Consider the following 21,795-nt stretch of genomic DNA (forward strand, 5'->3'; position numbering starts at 1 on the left):
GCGTTTATGACTGAGGAGGCGGTCATGTCCAAGCAGGGGATAGTGAACGGGAAGCAGGAATACTAACACCAATGTATATATTTGTATATATTTACATATAGTAGTAGTGATTTGCTGAGAGCCGTAGCTACATCTACTGGCAGGTCATAAAGGGCTACTCCTAACCAGACCCAGGTCAATCTGGACTGGTCGACCTTGATGTAATATGCTCCAGTCTTTTGCTAATGAAAGCCTTGGTTTGAGTCAACAAGTCTTTGAGTCATTCAACGCGCCTCAATGACTACCAACACCTGCGCCAGGGCCCTCATTTCCCCCTGAATAGCACATTTCAGTTAGCCAGCACACATCACATCTGACAGGGTGCCCAATTTACGTCAAGCTTGTGGTCAGCAAAGGCCACCCTGCTTGGAACCAAGTTGCACCACACAAATGCGTAACACCCACAATCCAACAGACTCGTAGAAAGGTTCCCCAGGCATTTGAAATACGTCTTTATGGTGTGTCTGCAGGGACTTAACTGAGTTGACTCTTGGACATAAAACCTAAGGACGATATAGATGCCTCATTGGCAGAACTGATCTACGGCACACCCCTGATTGTTCCAGGAGAATTTGTATCAGGCTCATGAGGATGGGAGGAGATGCTTATAGTGGTCCTAAGCAAGCTTCACAAGAAGCTCGATTTTTTAGCACCTATACTGACATGTCAACATGATCAGGCTAGGTCCTATATCCCCAGAACTTGCAAGACTGCAAGTATGTTTTCGTACAGAAAGGAGCACACCGAGCACCATTCCAGCATCTGTATGAGGGTCCCATCGAGGTACAAAGACACAATGTTTCGACGAACATTTTGGACATTAAAGTTAAGAAGAAACTTTTGCAATTGATTGCCTCAAACCTGCCCATCTGGATCTGGATGGACCAGTCGTGGTTCAGGCGCTTCGGCAGAGAGGAAGACCGCCCAAACAACAAAGAAAATACAGACTTTGGAGGTCCACAGTGGGATTGGCGGTTCTGGGGGGGGGCGGGTGGGGAGTCATGTGACAACCCACTTACCAGCAAGGAACTGGCTCGCAAAATGGTGGACGCGCAGTGGAAAACGCGGGAAATTGACTTGCATCCAACACAGGTTTTTATCTGGGCTGATGATATCACTGATGATGTCACTTTTTGTCCATGTGACAGAAACAGTGATGTATATATGCCCAGCATGGAAGCCTGGAGGTGTCAGTCTTGAACAAAACATGTACATTGATTTCCCCGGGTATAAATCAACTCTATAACATGTACAGCGATTCCACAATGTGTATACCAATGCCTATAATAGCTCAATTTAGAATACTTTGATACAACAGCATGGTTTGAAAGGTCTTACACTAATCAGATATGACTTTTTGTGATTGAATTAGGTATTGGATTTTATAATAATGCTTCCAATTTTCTGAATCAAATGCATTGCCAACACTACTAAATTACCACTTAATTTTATTGTTTTCTTCATCAGGAGTTGTTAACAGCAATTTCCTACTAATTGGAAAGGCATAAAATTGACAAATTATCTAAATCTGTACCTGTTTTATTAATTTTGTTTCAGATAAATTGTCCAATTAGGCAAAAGTGTATTGATTTTTCAAACATCATTAGGATGATTTTTATGTACTTAGCAGGCAGTGGAGCAGCTTTTGGTGGTGGAATGGCCTTTGGCTGTGAGGCGGCAGTGAGGCTTCTGTAATGAGGCCTTTGGTGGTGAGGTGTCGGCTGTTAGGCTTTGGAGAGGTGGCCTTCAGCAAGTTGGCTTCAATGGGTTGAGGCATGGCCCGGTGGGAGCAGCAGGGAAGGGAAGTTCAATTTTTGATATTTTTGTAATCTTTAATATTTTAATCCATTCTTTAATTAAATTAGGAGTAGATAATGGAGTCAACGATGGCAGTGGATTGCTCCAATTGTGGGATGTGGGAAATCTGGGTTAGCACAATTGTCCCCGATGACTACACCTGCAAAAGGTGCATCCAGCTGCAGATCCTGACAAATCGAGTTAGGAAATGGGAGCTGGATTGGAGTTTCAGGGAGACAGTCACCCCCAAAAGTCAGGAGGCAGGCTGCTGGGTGAATGTCAGGAGAGGGAAAGATAATAGACAGAGAGAGCAAAACACCCCTGTGGGCATTCCCATCAACAATAAGTATACCATTTTGCATACTGTTGGTAAGGATGACCTACCAGGGACAAGTTGTAGTGGTCACATCTCTGACACCGAGACTGGACCCTCATCTCAGAAAGGAAGAAGGAAAAAGAGAAGCACAGTAATGGTAGGGAATTCGATAGTTAGGGAGACAGATAAGATGTTCTGTGGGAGAGATCGAGAATCCCACATGGTCTGTTGCCTCTCTGGTGCCAGTGTCCACCATATATATAGTTCTTGGTATTTTCAGGAGAGAGGGTGAGCAGGCAGAAGTCATGGTACATGTAGGGACCAATGACGTGGGTAGGAAGGATGAGGAGGTCCTGCAAAGAGAGTTTAGGGAGTTAGGTACAAAGTTGAAGGACAGGACCTCCAGGGTTGCGATCTCAGGGTTGCTACATGTGGCACATGTTAATGAGGCTAGAAATAGGAAGACGTGGCTAAAGGAATGGTGCAGGTGAGACTGCTTCATGTTTCTTCAAAGGGCAAAGGATGCAAAATGGTGGCGCTGCCGGAGCTGGTTTACCGGCAGTGCTGCTGCTGGTGTGGACCCAAGGGGGGGGGGGGAGGTGAGAGGCAAAGATACAGTGCTCCTGCAGAGAGTGAGAGGCAGGGATCCAACTGCCTAGTCAACTGCTATCAGCTGCGCACAAGCTTTGAACAGTCCGTTAAGGAGTTGAAATTAGTTTAATTTAAAATCCCGTGACTGCGAGGGTCTGCACCCAAGATGGTGGCACCTTTGACGGGTTGCAGACTCCAGGGGAGCAGAGGATTGGCACAGGGCACCAGAAAATGGGGTAGACCATCGCCCATCTGAGAAGGAGAAGCAGAGGAAATGACCCATGGGGACGGTGACCATGGCATCAGACCAGTGAGGGGCCTCTGCAGCTGAAAGAACCATGTATGCGGCAGGCTGCTGGTGACTCGAGGCGAGGAACCCATGGAAGCTGGGGGCTGCTGGAGACTGTTGTTGGGAGGCTTGTGCCGGGCTACAGACTGGCTCGAAACTGGTTAAAAGGGTACCAGGTATCGGAACTGGGATGCGAGAGGTTGCTGAAGGCACTGAGGGGTTTCTGAGTGTGTCAGAAGTTCGGATCTGGAGTTCACGTTGCCAATAGTTTGGACTGGACTCTGTGTAGCTGCAAAGTGCTCGAGGCAAATCTAGAAACACTTGGTGACTCTGCAGGAACTCTCTTTTGCATCTCTTTCTCTGACTGTAAGAGGCGCTTCAGGCAATTTCTGCTGATGATGAATCTGTTGCCTTACAACAGGCAAGAGAAATATCATGTAATATGTCACTGTTTTATTACAATGACAATAAATAGAATCTTGAATCTTGTTTCTGTACAAATGGGCTCTGTTCCAGGGAATGTGGGACCTGTTCTGACAGGACAGTTTGCACCTGAACTGGAGGGGGACTAATATCCCTGCAGGTAGGTTTGCAAGCAGATGTTGTGGTGTCACAGTTCAAAAATATGCGTTCCCTTCAGTTTGGGCTATTAGCTGGTGTAGATTGCATATCACGCCTGCATAAATTGCCGTGAACTCAAGGCGCATAAAGAATTTGAGATTTATGTTCGAACAGTAAATTGGAGAGGGAGACCCCACGAGGCGAGAGCTGTGAATAAAATGTTTTATTTAAAAACTGAATGACAATTTGTGCCCCACAGTTCAGGTAGGTTGAGGAAAGGGTTCAGAGTTTGGCGTCAGAGTTATGCGGAAGGCTGAGGGGAAGGTTTGGAGTCAGACATTGGGACCTCTGGTGTAGACTGAGGGGAGGGTTTAGAGTCTGGTGTTAGAGATCCAGTGTGCGGTAGGCCAAGGGGAGGGTTTGGAATAGGGCATCAGGAGCTCCAATGTCCGGTAGGCTAAAGGGAGGATTTGGAGTCTGGCGTCGTGAGGTCCAGTGTGCGGTAGGCTGAGTGGAGGGTTCAGAGTCGGGCGTCGGAAGCTCTGGTGTAGGCCGAGGGGAGGGTTCGGAGTCCAGTATTGGGAGTTCTGGTCACCAGAGCTCCTGACGCCCAACTCCAAACCCTCCCCTTGGCCTACCGCACACCAGAGTCTGGTGTGCATGTGTGGTCGTAGGCCAAGGATGCTTGTTAACTTGGTACCTTGCCATTACACTTCAGGCTGAAGGAATCATCCCAAACACTTGTGCATAAAGATTGCTTTGCCCTGTATGATAGATCATTCAATGTAAGATGATGCCAGGGCTTCTCATGACCAATGTAATAAACACACAGTGTGTGGTCATTTTCTTTTGTGGGAACTTGCTCTGCACAGATTGTCTACCATGTTTCCTCCATCAATTAATTTCCTGCATTCTACAGGAACATCAGTAGTTGTTGACCAGTTCGAAGGAGTTGAGAGAGGTGTAAAAGAAGTCATTAATTGTTTCTTTCAAGGAAGGGCAGAGAAGGGGAAGTGGATTGTCCAGGGTAGGGGATAGAAGGAGAGAGGAGGGAAGGGAAGGAAGGGGATAGGAGGGGAGGAAAGGAAGGGGAGAGGAGGGAGGGAAGGAAGGGGAGAGGAGGGAGGGAAGGAAGGGGAGAGGAGGGAGGGAAGGAAGGGGAGAGGAGGGAGGGAAGGAAGGGGAGAGGAGGGAGGGAAAGTGGCAGGGAAGGGGAAGGAGGGGTTGGAGAGAGGAGGAGGGCATGGAGGCTTGTGCGCTGGTTGCAAAAACTGCGTGTGCATGTGGTTGCAGTGCCTTTTTTACTCTTACTCCCCCCCCCACCCCCAAAAACATCAAAACCTGGCTACATACTGGCTGCTCCAGGGGATTTAAACTAAATTGGCAGGGGGATAGAAACCAGAGTGTTAGAGTAGATAATAAAGTGGAAGAGGATAAAGGTCATGCAAGGACTGCGCGTACAAACAGAAATCAAAGGTTTGTATGTGATAGAAATGTTCTCAGGTGTGTTTATTTCAATGCAAGGAGATTGTCAGAAAGGCAGATGAGCTTAGTGTGTGGACTGGCATGTGTGATTAAGACATTATTGCTATTAGTGAGACTTTATTGCAGGAGGGGCAGGACTAGTAGCTCAATGTTCCAGGGTTCCGTTTTTTTCAGACAAGATAGAGGGGGCGGAATGAAAGGGGAGGGAAGGCATTGCTAAGTCAGGGAAAATATCATAGCTGTGCTTAGGCAGGACAGCCCAGAGGGCTCTTCTACAGAGGCCATATGGGTAGAACTGAGGAACAGGAAAGGTGTGACCACATTGATAGGGTTGTATTATAGGTCACCCAATAGTCAGAGAGCATGTGAGGAGCAAATCTGTAGAGATAGTAGACCAATGTAAGAAACAGAAAGTTGTGATAGTAGGAAATTTTAACTTTCCACAAATCGAATGGAACCCCCATACTGTAAAAGGGCGGGATGGCTTGGAGTTTGTCATATGTATTCGGGAAAGTTTTCTGAATCAATATCTAGAGATACCAATGAGAGAGGATGCAAAATATGTGTAGGTGAACATTTTGGGTCCAATGACCATAATGTCATTAGTTTCAAGATAATTATGGAGCAGGATAGGTCCAGGAGTGCAGTGCTGCCGGAGCACCGCTCCAGCACCTCGGTGACAACTCCAGCACCTCATGGGGCCTCTCCAGGCACCTCCTTGTCACCACTTTTGGCGAGCTCTGGCATCTAAAATATTACCACTGCACCCCTGGATAGGGCTAGTCCTTGAGTTGAGATTCTAAATTGGAGAAAGGCCAGTTTTTAAGGAAATGAGAAAGGATCAGGGTGCACTGCTAATTTTTTATGTGCTGGAGCTCACCAAAAACAGTTGACAAGGAGGTCCTGCAAGACCTGACCTTGGTGACTGCCATGTTGTATTTATCGTTCCAAAATTAAGAGCATTATATAATATGACAAAACACCATGCACTTACTAATTATCATCAAATATAATTATCAACGAGTAAAGATCACATTCCTTCTCACTTTCACATTTCAAATAAACTATAAGGGTGGTCTTAAAGCTCAGGCTTGTTGATTCATCAATGAGAACAGAAATTTTGCTATTTATCTGCTTGATATGCTGGTAAATTTTCTTTTTCATATGAATGGCTATGTGATTAATTATCTCTGTAGTACTAGTGCGGGAATGCAATCCAATTCCAATGTCAATACCATTTTTGTTTTGAAGTTACAATAAGCCAAAATGATCAGAATATGGTCTATCATTCTGAGCGAAATAATATGCAGAACGAAAAACCTCACTCCCCTGAATATTTTCCACTTCACTCATTTAACCACCTTCCTGTAGAATCTGCTTCATGCTACTTTTGGAGTGACCCAAATCTCAACCCACCAGATGATTCTGTTTCTTTCTGAAGAACCACCGCTCTCTCCTTTGACAGCCCTCAACATCTCCTTTGCTTCTCCTGGACCCAGTCAGTGCAGCTATGGACCCAGCAAGTGCAGGTGTGGAGCCTGAACCCAGCCAGTGCAGTTCTGGGCCTGGCCAGTGTACCCCTCATCCTCTGCATGCCTCCCCTAGTTTTGGCCAAACCAGTGGTCCTGCTGTTTGGACACTACGTACAGATGTTCAGACACCACACATGTTCAGGATGGAGCAAAGAGCTCAGTGCATCCCATCCACCTCCTTTCCTCCCTCCCAACTACGGCTAACCCAGGATGACCTGCTTAGGACAGGAGGGCCGTGCGTCATGATTCATCATTGGAGGGCTGAGGATCCATCTCTGCACCCGTACATAGCAGCAAAGTTCAGCCAGGTGGTAATGAACTGGTGGCAAAAGAGCCGTCCCTGCCCCAGCTTCCCCTTCCCATCACTACCCATGTCTACCATCCCCTGCTCAGGCTGCTGCTCCTCCTCCTCCTCTACCTGGAGCTCTCCACTAGTTGGGCTGCTTCCCATTCTGACGGAGACCCCTCTTCCTGCACTCTTACCTTCTGAATGCTTACCCTAGAGCGGTCAAAGAGGATTCCCATTGAATGAGACATTGGGAGGAGGAGGTTGTGACCATTCAACCCATCACATCCATGCTTGACAAGGATCTCCCTCACTTTATCCCAACTCCTATACTCAGTACTTTAGTTTACGCAGGCCAAGATGCCAAAAGTTTTCTTTACAACCTGTTTACCTATATTTGCTATACACCTCTCTCTTCCTCTTAACCAGATTGCTAATATCGCTTGAAAACCAAGTTTCCCTATGCAAGTTAATTTTGCCTCCGGTTCTAGCACCCTGCTGGTCACAATTCTTGGCAAGCACATTCAAGTCAACATTTCTTCTCTAATCCATTGACTAAATGTTTCAATGTCTTACTCTCTGCTGAAAGTGATTACAGAGGTGCCGGAGTGGCACTTCGGTGAGCTCAGCAGCACTGCACCCCTGGAAGAGTGGATTGGGATAAGTTGTTTACTGGAAAGATGTATTCAGAAAGTGGAAGGCATTCAAAGAATAATTTTGAGAATGCAGAGTTTGCATGTTCCTGAGGATTAAAGACAAAGTTAACTTGCATAGGGAACCTTGGTTTTCAAGCGATATTAGCAATCTGGTTAAGAGGAAGAGAGAGGTGTATAGCAAGCATAGGTAAACAGATTGTAAAGAACACTTTTGGCATCTTGGCCTGCGTAAACTAAAGTACTGAGTATAGGAGTTGGAATGTTATAGTGAGGTTGTATAAGACATTGGTGAGGCCAAATTTAGAGAATGCGTGTAGTTCTAGTCACCAAATTACAGGAAGAATAAGAGTGCAGAGATGATTTAATAGAATATTACCAGGTCTTCAGGAGTTGAGTTACAGGGAGATACAGGGAAAGATTAAAAAGATTAGGACTTTATTCCATAGAGCATAGAAGAATGAGGGGAGATTTGATAGAGATTTACAAAATTATGAAGGGTATAGACAGAATAAATGCAAGTAGGCTCTTTCCACTTAGATTAGGAGAGATAAATATGAGAGGACATGGCTTTAGGGTGAAAGGGGAAAGACTTAGGGGTATCATTGGGGGAACTTCTTCACAGAGTGTGGGAGTATGGAATGAACTGTCATCTGGTGGTAAATGCGGACTCACTCTTAAGTTTTAAGAATAAATTGGATTGATAAATGGATGGGAGAAGTCTTGAGGGTTATGGAATGGGTGCAGGTCAGTGGGACTAGTAGAATGATGTTTTGCATTTGGAAAATAAAACACAGACATTATTGTCTGTTTAACTATTGGATCAAATCAATCTTTTGGCAACTTTTAATACCATCACCAGGGGTAAATAATACACAATTTTAATGCTCCTATTTGGAAACAAATAAGTTGTTTTTAGCTTTTGTGCCTCCAGAAGAACTACTCCTCTGGCTGAGTACCCTGTGACAAATAGCTTCCAGATAGGATAAACCTTTCAAGGCCATAGTCCACCCCAAACTCACTTACATAATATTAAAATCTCACATCCTTCATCTCACAATGATGATGAAAACATTGGAAAATATACATTACCTGATACTTGCCAGCTTTCATTTGAGTTTTTCCAAGTAAGATTAATATTGAAGGTGATTTTTCAAGTGTTTCCAAATGATCTATAGCACTATTGTAATTTTTTAAAAAAGATTGCACTGCAGCTTGTTGAATTGGTGATGCATCAAGAGCTATGTCAACAAATGAAAGGCAAAACAAGATTCATTAGGACAAGATTTTATGACTTTGATATCATAAAATCTTGATGTTTTTAATTATTGAGCTTTGTTCTACTTAATATTACAAATGATATAAACATGAATTTGCTAGTTGTTTTTATGTTTCCCTTTTGTATGTGTAGATCAATGAAAATTTTGAAGAAAAATGATATTAACCTTATAATATGCATAAATATAAAAATATTTGCTTTAAAATAAAACAAAGTTGATAATTTTAAATTAAATCTTCCCATCTGGATATAGTATTTGCTGATTGTACTTTCCACCAGATTCTATCATATAATGACATTAACAGACTGTAATAGTGAAATAGGAGTAAACACATATTAGGTTTGAATTGCTCCATTAATTTTTAGAACCATAGAACATTACAGCACAGAAAAAGGCCCCTTCGGCCCTTGTAGTCTGTGCCGAACCATTTTTTTTGTTGCTTTGTCCCATTGACCTGCACCCAGTCCATAGCCCTCCATATCTCTCCTATCCATGTATCTGTCTAAATTTTTCCTAAATGTTAAAATTGAGCCTGCATTCACCACTTCAGTGGCAGCTAGTTTCACACTCCCACCATTCTCTGTGTGAGGACGTTCCCCCTCGTGTTCCCCGAAACTTTTCCCCTTTCACTCTTACCCATGTCCTCTGGTTTGTATCTCACTATCCTCAGTGGAAAAAGCTGATCTAAATCCACTCTGTCCATTCCCCTCATAATTTTTAAATACGTATCAAATCTCCCCTCATTCTACACTCCAGGGAATAAAGTCCTAACCTGTTTTACCTTTCCCTGTAACTTAGTTCCTGAAGTCCGGGCAACATCCTAGTAAATCTTTTCTGCACTCTTTGTACTTAGTGATATCTCTACTATAGTTAGGTGATTAAAATTGCATACAAACTCCAAATTTGGCCTCACCGATGTCTTATACAACTTTACCATACCATATTCAATTCTTTGATTTATGAAGGACAATATGACAAAAGCTCTTTTTACCACCCTATCCACCTGTGGCACCATTTTCAGGGAATTATGTATAGATCATAGAACACAGAACAATACAGCCCCTTTAAACCTCAATGTTGTGCTGACCCATATATTCCTTAAAAATCGTACTAAACCCTCGCAACCCCATAATCCACTATTCTTCTTGAATCCATGAGCCTGTCTGAGAGGCTCTTAAATACTCCTAATGTTTCAACCTCAACTAACATCCCTGGCAAGGCATACCAGGCACCCGCAACTCTCTGCATAAAGCTTACCCTTGATGTCATCCCTAAATTTCCCTTGCTTCATTTTGTACACATTTCCTCTGGTATTTGCTAAGCCTGCCAAGGTCCCTCTGTTCTACCACACTCTTCAGTGCCCTACCATTTACCATGTCCTTCCAAAATTCAACGCCTCACACTTGTCTGCATTAAATTCCATCTGCCATTTTTCAGCCCATTTTACCAGCTGGTCCAGATGCCTCTGCAAGCTTTGAAAACCTTCACTCCAATCTTAGTGTCTTCTGCAAACTGCTGAACTAATTTTTCTCATTATCATTCAGATCATTGATATAGATGACAAACATTAATGGTCCCAGCACTGATCCCAGAAGCACACTACTAGTCACAAGCCTGCAGTCTGAGAAGCATCCATCTCTCTAGCTTCTCTTGTCTAGCCATTGTTGAATCCAGTTCATGACTTCACCATGAGTATCTAGTGTCTGAACCTTCCAGACTAATGTCCCATCTTGGACCATGTCAAAGACCTTATTAAAGTCCATATAGATAGCCTTTCCTTTGTCAACTTTCCAGGTAACCGCCTCAAAAAAATGAAATTTGTTAAATGCAACCTAACTTGACATAGGATTTTAAACAGAAAATTCATAGTCTGTGCAAATAATAACAGCTTAAAAATAATTCCGGATGCACAATTAATCCCCCTAACATAACTATTCAAAAATTGAAGGAATAAAACAAGATTGACATTTTTCCCAAATTTTGTCTTTTAAACTCATGAGCCTTTTTTTAAGGGAATTGATTCACTTACTACTAGACTCAGCATGATTTAGGGACATGTATTTATAAGTTTTAGTGCAACCATTAGTACATGTTCAATGGGTACACCCTGTCTTTCTCTCTTGACCACTGCTGAAAGGTCAGTTGTGCCATTAGCTTTTCTCTATTTGGCTCCTCAAGATTGATATAGAAAAACATCTCATATGAATTCCATGAAATAATCTTCCACCTTATTAAAGCAGATTTGACTTGTCCCATTCACATATAGGTTAAAATCTCTCATTTTTATAATGTTAAATTATTTAGCCTTAAATAATTTCTGCATTACCTCAGTACACGCACCAACAATTTCCTTACTTACAGTAAATCAGACCCATTATTACCATTGTTGTTCCTTAGCTTGAACTAAATTGATTCTTAATTCTACATCATGATCTGCCAAGATTATTTCTCACCACAGCACTGATCTTATTAAGGATGCTATATGACCTCCTTTTCTTCTTTGCCTAGCTTTCCAAAATGTCAAATTTTAAATAAATTTGGAAATAGCGTTTTTCATATTTTATTTTGGTAAAGATTTATTTTAATAGCTAAGCATTGAAAAAATGTAATATAATTGTATTGATAGGACAAGATTTTCAAATCCCTTCCATCTCATTGCTTAATTATATTATTTAAACTTTGGACAACTGAACATTTCAACTTTTCTGTCAGCTGTTTATTTCACAAAGTCATGGCTTGCATATGAATTATAAGTTAATCACATTTCCTCCAACTAAATAGAAATAAATTAATTTTGTAAAAATTATCATTGTATGAAGATGTACCTTGACCAATGTCAGCAGCATATTGGACACAGAAGTTTGCAAGTTCAAGTTTTTTCATTTGAAGCAGATATTGGCCTCTTGAAAATAAAATGAATAAAAGCATTGAAAAATGATAAGAAACAGAAATTAATTCTCACTATATGTAAGGACAATTGTTTCCCAACAAATTTGACTTTATATTTTATTTCATGGACCACCATTATTCCATACAACATGCAATGATTTTATATAACCAACACTTTTCAAAATTAAATTATTGTTAGGGACAATAAAATAGCTTTGTTGGAAACAGGTGGAAGATAAGATTGAAAATCTGGAAAATTTTGAACAACTCCAAATTGTCAATTTCTGGATTTTGTGGAAATAAGCAAGGATTGTGCAGCCAACCCAGTCCCCAGATAGTACGCTGGCATTTCCAAAATGTTAATCTGGTAAAATAGGGTTCACTATGACACACATGTTTGAAGGGAGGAATGATAAAAGTAATGATAAGAATTTGAATCAAGCTGTGATATCACATAATGACATAATAGTAAACTAAATATAGTAGCACAATAGGTTGCTGAATATTGCCACATTTTGCTTTGAAAGCTGAGAACTGATCCCACAATGCTTGTTCTTCATATTTCCCATATATACTCGTGTAATCATCGATACTGCATAATAGTCAACCCTCTTTTTGACCCAAACACTGCGTGCTTTAATATGACCCTTTTTTTGGTCCCAACCACACAAACATCTGAACTCCTGACACCCCAAACGCAGACTTACCACCCAGTCCTGGCCATCTGAGCTCCTGACACCTTGGTGCTTCTACTACCAGATATTTAATTGCATAAAGTATTTTTTTCCCCAGTATTTTCTGCTCTGATTATTCCTAATTTCCACCTAAACTAATTTCAGTTCTTGATTTTCTGAGTAAGATTCTTCTCCACAACTTTCCTCATGTTATCCTTTATGATCAGACCAGGCCTATCTCACACAGCAAGCCTCTACATTTTTCTATTCTGCCTATTGCTACAAAATGTAAAGTATCCCACAATATTTAAGTAGCAGCCTGTGAAAATTTGCAACCACACCCTCAGTTTTCAACTTGGCTGAATGGTGCGCCAACAGCAACCTTGCATTCAATGTCACCAAAACTAAGGAGCTGATCATTGACTTTATGATGAAGGGAAAACCAGAGGTATGATCCAGTGATCATTGGGGATCAGAGGTGGAGAGGGTAAGCAAATTTAAGTTCTTGGGAGTCACTATCTCAGAGGATCTTTCTTGGACCCAACTCACTAATAGCATCATGAAGAAAGCATGTCAACACCTCTAGTTCCTCAGGAGTTTGAGGAGGTTTGGTATGACACTGGAAAATTTCTACATATGTGTGTTGACCAGCTGCATCATAGTTTGGTATGGGGACACCAATACTGCTGAGTGTAAAGCCCTGCAAAAGTAGTGGTCACAGCCCAGGACATCACAGGCAAAACCCTCCCCACTATCGAGAACATCTACCGAGAGCAGTAGGCATCCTCAAGGATTCACATCACCTAGCACAGGAAAGAGGTATAGATGCCACAAGATTCTCAACACCAGGTTCAGGAACAGCTGCTATCCTCCAACATCAGACTCCTCAACAACAAACTTAATCAGGGACTCATTTAAGGACTCTTACTTGTGGACTTTATTGAGTTTTTTCTCTCTGTATGGCACAGTTTATTTATATTTCTTTATTTGTTTGCATGTATACATTGGGCAGTTTTATTTTGCACTACCAATAACTGGTAATTCTGTCTCGCTCATAGAAAAAATGATCTCAGAGTTGTATGTAATGTCATGTATATAATCTGACAATGAATATGAAATCTAATAAAATAGTTAAAACCCATTTATACCATAAATTTCATCCATTTGTTACAAAAACTTTGCATATCCAGTGAAAAAGCCTTGTATTTTGAGTGTTATAATTTTTCAACTTTTGACTCTTTGGTTTTGTTATGCAATAACTGTTGTATGTTCTGCCCCATTCTATCATCTCACATACCTGTGCTTTAAATTCCCAAATTACCTATCGATTGAACCCTCTGATCAACAATCTCATTTTAAGCCTTACTTACAGGCCCAGTCACTCATCTGACTGATTCACAAGGAGCATATCCTAAAGGAATAGTTTATTTTTTAAAAACCAATAATGATGCCAGTGATATGAATTGAAACACTTTTCACGCACATCACTCACCTTCAGCTCTCTGATCTGTTTGACTGTTTGTGAGCTTGCATGTTTTAGAAGCAGAAATGCAGATTTAATTACCTTCATTGATTGCTGAACTGATTTAGATCTTCAGACTTCATACCCCCCTCAGATGAAACTCTTTTGCTATCTTTTCCTCCATAAACTATGACATCCAATCCTTCCAATTCCATTCCATATTGATCTCCAGTCTCAAGGGCATGTCTTTGACTAGGGCACTGGGAAAATGGCACAGTCCTCAGGGCCCATTCTTGTGACTGCAGAGAATAGGACCTATCTTTCTGACTATGCTATGACTTACCTTTCCTCTCTCCTTTTCATTTATTTTCTTCAATCTTCTCCTATGACACAATGGATAAGTTATTCAAACTTCCTAGAGTGTTTGTTCACTTCTGAACAGGCAATCTGTTGGGCAAGATCAAGTTCTAGCATCACCACTAGATTCTGGGCTATGAACCCTCAGTCAAAATTGTGGCTAATTAAGGGCTGCATTTGATTAAAAGAATTGGAATGCTCCAAAACATTAATAGTGAAAGAAATAGAATATGAAAGTTAAGGAGTTATCTTTAAGATTTTTATTAAAGAGCTTCCACAAGGATAGCAAAAGTATCCAACAGGATTATGAAAAGAAAACTGTAGTTGAAAAATATGATTTTTTTCATGCCGTAACCTGGAAAATGAATCGAGGACCAGTGAATGTATTTTTCTGCATTTCGAGAAATCTTCAAATAAAGAGTTAAAAAAAGATGCTATTATACAAAATGAAGGTTCACCTGAATAGAAATAATAACCACTCAATACTAGGCATGGGTAAAGCATTAGTTCATAGGCTAAAACAGAATTATTGATGGGTTATCTTTATACAACTTGACAGTTATTAACAGTGTGCCAGAAGTATCAGTACCAGACCCTAACTACTATTAATATACTTTGATGAAATAACTAACTGCTAATATCTAAGTTTGCTGTTGGTATAGTTAACAGAAATATGATTATAATCTAAAGTAATGTAAAGTTATCTGCTGTCAATAGGTTGGACTCCTTTTCACAGTCAGACTCGTTCTACTCTAGCAGAACTAAGAAGAGGACCTTTGCGCTCCTGTGGCCTGCTTTAGTGTACTTATCCAACCAAAACAAAACCTTGTCAATCAATTTGACTTCTGAGTCACTTTTCAGGCTATAAACTAAACTTACACAAGAATTAACTTTTTCCCCTGAATAATATGGTCCCTATCTATGCCAATATCCCTTTTAAGATTGCTCAGAATCAGTTTACTTACCTTGGAATTATAGTCACCAAAAACCACAATCATTTACCGTATATTTCAGTTTATATCAAGTTGTGAAACCAAAAAAAATCTCTCAAAAAAAAATGGGGGTTGACTTATATGCCAAATATACTTTTGAGACCTTAAATTTAGCTCAAAATCCAATCTGCACTGATCCAGCATACAAGTCAACCCTTGAAAAACTGATGTGGCATATACATCGACCCTTGAAAAAAAAACAAATGACGGTGACAGATTTTATTGAAAACAACAACACAATTAGCCCCCTTCAAAATCACTATTGTTACAAGCCCAGAGGACCCCAAAACCCAGCAGCAATAGATATTCACCAAGACAAATTGCTAATTAAACAAAAGTTGCTTTTAATTATCTTTAAGTATGAAAATAGAATCAAACTTTAACTTATCACTTTTTATTTAACTAACCTAACATAACCCCCTTCTAATTCTAAGCCAGGGGTGTCAAACTCAAATTCACGGAGGGCCAAAATTAAAAACTTGGACTAAGTCGAGAGCCGAACTAAATATTTATTGAAAATTTTCAACAACATCTGCATGTTTTCTCTTCTTTCAACATATGTAATGTTAAACTTTTTCTTATTAAAATAAATGTTTAATAATAGTTTTGGATAAACTCTTTCATTGTCATTGTCATTGGCCCATTTCCTTTAGCGTTCTGAAACCGTGCACATGACGAGTCAATGAGGGATGATTAAAGCAGTGGTCTTCAAACATTTTCTTTCCACCCACAGACCACCTTAAGCAATCCCTTACTAATCTCAGAGCACCAATGGCACAGGGACGCGAGTGGAAAGAAAAAGGTTGAGAACTGTTGTATTGTGGTAACTCCACATCTGATTAGGTTAATTGTTAGGCAAGTGGTCAGAGAAGGACCCACCCCCACCCCAAGAAAGGCTTAAATCACAGGAACAAAATAAGCTTCCGTCTCACTGCTCCCAATCTTACACACAGTCCTGATGTGGAATGTGGGGTCGCAGCTCCACGTTCACCTGAGTTCAGGTGCTGACTGTGTGGAGTTTGTACGCTCTCCCCTTGTCTTGGACCAACAGGTCGGTCGCCTGATGAAGGCACCCGAACCCCCCATTGAAACGCCGGCATCTGGGGCGGTGGAGGAATTGGCTGAGAAGAGCGCGTTGCTCCCACCCCCCTCCCATGGTTGGAGAGGGATTAAACTGCGATCTCACGGCGCCGGGCTCGTCTCCAACAAAAGGAGCGGGAGGCAGGGTCCGCCGCGCACGGAGCGAGGGGGAAGGCATCGCCAACGAGACATTCGGTCCAGCATCGCCGCTGAAACGCAGACCCAGCGAGGATGGTCCCCAACTCCAGCTGCGTCTGTGTGTCCAGGAGCCGGGCGGGCTGAGTGCGGCGCTCTGATCCCTGGAATTCGGGACTCTGAGATCCCTCCACACCTCCGGCGTCTTCATTTTCACCTTCAGTGTGCATGCGATATACTGGCGCGGCGGCCAGCGGGCCAACTCTAATATATATTTAATCTGATCTTGTGGGCCAAATATAATTATATTTGGCCCGCGGGCCAGAGTTTGACATGTGTGTTCTAAGCGCACGTTTATGGTTCACAGTCCAATCTCACTTCTCATTCCACCAAGTTCACTGGTTGCAGACAATTCTTATACTGTGCACAGAATTTAACATTTGTAAACTTCACGAGGCTTTGGTGCTTGAAAGGTAAATGGTCACCGCTCAGGAAGATTCTTGTCGGTTTTCAGAGAGAGATTTGTGATACAATGGACACCCAGCCACTTCAGTATCTTGCTGATGAAACACCCCCTTCAGGGTTCTTCAGATAATAACCTCTTTCTTTCAGGTCACCACAGAGCGCCTTTTTGTTTCTCTTATTCCAAGTGAAACATTAGACAGCCAGTCCTCTCTTCTTCCATGAACCACAAGGACTTTGATCAGGCTGAATCAAGCACTTACAACCTGTCTTCCACATGGGGTTTTCCACAAGCTTGCCATCTTGTCCTGTTCCAGTCCCAGCTGCTGTTGCTGGCTGTAACACCGTAGTAGTGATATCTCTCTCTCTGAGAGAAAGCCTGTTTGACTCTCTCTGCTTACAAAACCACATGTCCCTCTTAGAACAGCTCCAGACAATCTGTGGGTCCAACAAGATCTTTCATCTGTTGCCTTTTTGTAAACATCAATCCATTAATGAAGTCTTTGGGCACTCTCCAAAGCTTTTGTAAAGACTGTTGTCCCTGACATGTCTTGCATGGGGCAGAGCTCCAGTATTTTAAATAAGATCTGTTTTAAAGTGTTTGTACGTGACCTACTCTAACAAACCTTTCCCAATTCATTGTCTGAAAACAACAACACATTTAGAACTCTTACAAATTATTGTCGGAGGCAAAGATGGCAGCAAGCACTGTTTAAACAGTCATCATTTGGGTTCCACTCTGTATCAGGCGGTTTCAGCTTCGTCGTCAGTATCCCACAATAAATAATCTTACATACTATCAATTGCACAAGAGTTCGCACTTTTAAAATTATTTTTTAATCATAGTCTCTGCTTTAATTTTGTCCCGTGCCTTGAGAATGAAGTTACACAGCATATCAAGTGGTGCAGCGGACATTGCCCTGCCTTTTGTAAACAACTTTTCTGCACTCAACATCCATGTATTCTATTCCTCGCGCAAATGGTCTTTGAATGGCTTGTTCAAGCAGACATTGATATGTTGCAATATAGATATCAAACCACCTGGGATAATCACCATGTAAATATTATGTAGTGCTAATCTACTTTTAGTGTTCTCAGTTAAGTGGCTATGAAACATATCGCAGACCAGCAAACTCCATTCTTTTTGTAAACTGCCTGGCTGCCTTTTCCACACATTATCTATTCATAGATTTATACCATTTTCTTCCATCCATCCTTTTTCATGAAAATGTACAAAAATACCTGCAAGGAATTTCATTTTCACTTCAATTTTGCATTTGAAGATTGCTATGGGTCTTAACTTTGACCCGTTTACCATATAACACTATGGTAAACCTGGTCCTTTTGTGGCCTGTACTTCTGGTCTGTAGTTTTAACACCTTTCTAGTCCAATGTTCTATTGCCTATCATGTCAAAATTCATGGGAGTTTTGTCCATGTTTCTGATATTTGCCAATGCAAACTGGTGTTTCTGCTTGTTCCGTATTAAAAAAACTGGTGAAAATTTACAACTTTATGATCAAGATCCTTTGGTAGTTTCTGTGCAGTTTTTGTTTTTTTGGTTTTTCCTGTTCATGAAACATTTGCACCAGACTACTTTAGCCTTAAAATCATTACTGAGGGCTGGGTACGACTTGGCCCACAGCAGTAAAAATATTCTTATTTTATTTCTGGTGACTATGTATCAATCTTGCCTCTGTTCACGTACTCATTCTGCAATGTGGTTTTCCAACTCTGACCATCATTGCCTTTTTGGTATGTTTCTTAAAGTCTCTCTTTCTTCCTCCAATCTCTTAACAACTTCTCATGCACATCTAATTTTCTTGCAGCAGCGCAGTTGCTGTGTTGTGTCAATGGACCCTCCAAGATAGCAACCACCTCCAACCAATGCCCAGTAGATCAATCTGCACATTTTATGAGGATTGACATAAACACTGGTCAATGGCCCATCTCCGCCATCGTGAACTTTGGGGGTCGACTTATACGCTGGTCAACAGGACACCTCAGGCAGCCAGAAAATTTGGGATGACTTATACATGGGATATACCATAAAACCCTTAAAATGAGGCTGAAAGGGGGGGGGGGGAGGGAGGGGGGGATTGTCTTATATGCCGGTCGACATGCCAAAATATATGGCATTTAAGGAAAATTTCTTAATTTATTAAAACAATTTAATCAGACATTGTCCAGATGGTCACCTTTCTCGATTTCATTAGTTGGTTGTATAAAACTCTATATAAAGTGATTATTTTACTCAAACTTTTATACCTTTTTATGCAATCCCAGTCTTCATCCTCAAGTTGTTTTTTGATTTCCTTGGCTCTATTATATTTGACAAAACAAATGAGCTCGGCTGAATAAGCTTCATTTGCAGAGATCTAAAAGGAATGGAGGCTTGGCAATGACGAATTTTAGATACTATTAATGAGCAATCAATATATCTTTTTATCTTGTTTTGGATTCAATATTTTAATAGATTTGACTGCCCAGTTGGGTCTCTTTGGAATTGAGGTGGGCTGAGAAGATTTTTAAATCTTTTTTTTAAGGAGTAGCACTTCCTTTTTTTAGTTAAAGTTCATAGAATGATATACAGCCCTGTAGTAATGTTCTTTGAGTATCTGGTTTCAATTCAGGAATTTTTTTGATTTCAAAGGTTTTCCTTTTCAATTTTTATATCATTTAATTATCTATTTCCTCCTTGTTTTATATGATTTGACATTTGTCAATTGATATGATAATTGTATTCAGTGTTTTCAAGACTTGTTTATTGTCATTACTACAACATTGTATGAGAAAGGGATATATATTTTTTAATTTTTGGAAATGCACTTACATTCTTCATCTTTGGTAACCTTGTGATCTTGTTCTATAAAACTCAATAAAAAGAATGAAAGAGACTTCTCAGACTCAAAAGTCTAAATAACCTACATAATATTAACCTGGCACAAATTCAGTGAAATAGCTAATGACATTCACAAACAGTCATGACACTGAAGGCTTTCAGAGCTAATTAAATGGGGTGGGATAGTGTGGAAGGTTTTCCTAGGTGACAAAGTCATTCTATCAGTTTCCACATGAATTGAGAAAGGCAGCATGCTGCTCTGAGCCATGCCTCTTAGGGAAGACTAAAGACATGCTGGAATAAAGAGCATGGTCCAGGGTGCAGATGTTTGGTGATTTCTGGGGTAGTAGAAGTTAATGCTGCAAAGAGTAGTTCACGGACAAGTTTCTCTTGTGTCTTGGTGTGAGCTTGCAGGCGCCTCAGATTGAAGAGACTGCCATCCGTGCGGTACCGGATGTAAACAGCGTCTTCATTGTTGGGGTCTTTCATGCCTTGGTTCAGCATCATGCTGAAGGAGATTGAAAAGAGGGTTGGTGCGAGAACACAGCCTTGCTTCACGCCATTGTTAATGGAGAAGGGTTCAGAGAGCTCATTGCTGTATCTGACCTGACCTTGTTGGTTTTCGTGCAGTTGGATAATCATGTTGAGGAACTTTGGGGGACATCCGATGCGCTCTAGTATTTGCCAAAGCCCTTTCCTGCTCACGGTGTCGAAGGCTTTGGTGAGGTCAACAAAGGTGATGTAGAGTCCTTTGTTTTGTTCTCTGCACTTTTCTTGGCTTTAGTTGCCCATTCAGAGCCAGCTCTTCAGCGCTTGACGTCCTGCTTTGCGGAAACTGCCAAAATGTTTGGCTTGGAAGTCAGCCTGAAGAAAACTGAGGTCCTCCATCAGCCAGCTCCCCACCATGACTACCAGCCCCCCCACATCTCCATCGGGCACACAAAACTCAAAACGGTCAACCAGTTTACCTATCTCGGCTGCACCATTTCATCAGATGCAAGGATCGACAATGAGATAGACAACAGACTCGCCAAGGCAAATAGCGCCTTTGGAAGACTACACAAAAGAGTCTGGAAAAACAACCAACTGAAAAACCTCACAAAGATAAGCGTATACAGAGCCGTTGTCATACCCACACTCCTGTTCGGCTCCGAATCATGGGTCCTCTACCGGCACCACCTACGGCTCCTAGAACGCTTCCACCAGCGTTTTCTCCGCTCCATCCTCAACATCCATTGGAGCGCTTTCATCCCTAACGTCGAAGTACTCGAGATGGCAGAGGTCGACAGCATTGAGTCCACGCTGCTGAAGATCCAGCTGCGCTGGATGGGTCACGTCTCCAGAATGGAGGACCATCACCTTCCCAAGATCGTGTTATATGGCGAGCTCTCCACTGGCCACCGTGACAGAGGTGCAGCAAAGAAAAGGTACAAGGACTGCCTAAAGAAATCTCTTGGTGCCTGCCACATTGACCACCGCCAGTGGGCTGATAACGCCTCAAACCGTGCATCTTGGCGCCTCACAGTTTGGCGGTCAGCAACCTCCTTTGAAGAAGGCCGCAGAGCCCACCTCACTGACAAAAGGCAAAGGAGGAAAAACCCAACACCCAACCCCAACCAACCAATTTTCCCCTGCAACCGCTGCAACCGTGTCTGCCTGTCCTGCATCGGACTTGTCAGCCACAAACGAGCCTGCAGCTGACGTGGACTTTTTACCCCCTCCATAAATCTTCGTCCGCGAAGCCAAGCCAAAGAAGAGAAGTTAATGCTATATTGGCTGGAATCTAATTAATTCTCATCAATACAAAACTAAGTGACTATTATGTAAATTTCCAGGACTGAATTTTGAACACATCTTTGCATCTGAAATTTATATAAAATGCTCATTTACATGCCAGTGGTTCATTATTTATATACCCGAAAGTAAACTGTTTCCTAGTAATCCAAACTGTGACAGGGATTGCTATGTTATTGTCCCCACTTTGAAGCCACAAAATAAACTGCAGAAAAGTTCAAAATCATTATTGCTAGTAATGAATAAATGTATTGTAAATATCCACTTGTCAATTTGGTTT

At 41.6% G+C, this 21,795-nt stretch overlaps 1 protein-coding gene across 7 annotated transcripts in view; it reads right to left on the reverse strand.

The window, feature by feature from the left end:
- Positions 1-21,795, reverse strand: part of ttc6 (tetratricopeptide repeat domain 6) — a 249,087-nt gene that overhangs the window by 82,117 nt on the left and 145,175 nt on the right. For all 7 annotated transcript variants that reach the window (XR_011351280.1, XR_011351281.1, XM_069916775.1 and 4 more), the window contains 2 exons: positions 11,655-11,731; positions 8,642-8,790 (listed from right to left, as the gene is read on the reverse strand). Coding sequence is in view for 5 of the 7 variants with exons in the window: in XM_069916775.1 (XP_069772876.1) it covers positions 8,642-8,790; positions 11,655-11,731 (226 nt within the window). In the remaining 2 variants the exon portion in view is untranslated. The remainder of the gene's footprint in view (positions 1-8,641; positions 8,791-11,654; positions 11,732-21,795) is intronic.

This window comes from Narcine bancroftii, chromosome 2 (assembly GCF_036971445.1).
Source record: "Narcine bancroftii isolate sNarBan1 chromosome 2, sNarBan1.hap1, whole genome shotgun sequence".
Lineage (NCBI taxonomy): Eukaryota > Metazoa > Chordata > Chondrichthyes > Torpediniformes > Narcinidae > Narcine > Narcine bancroftii.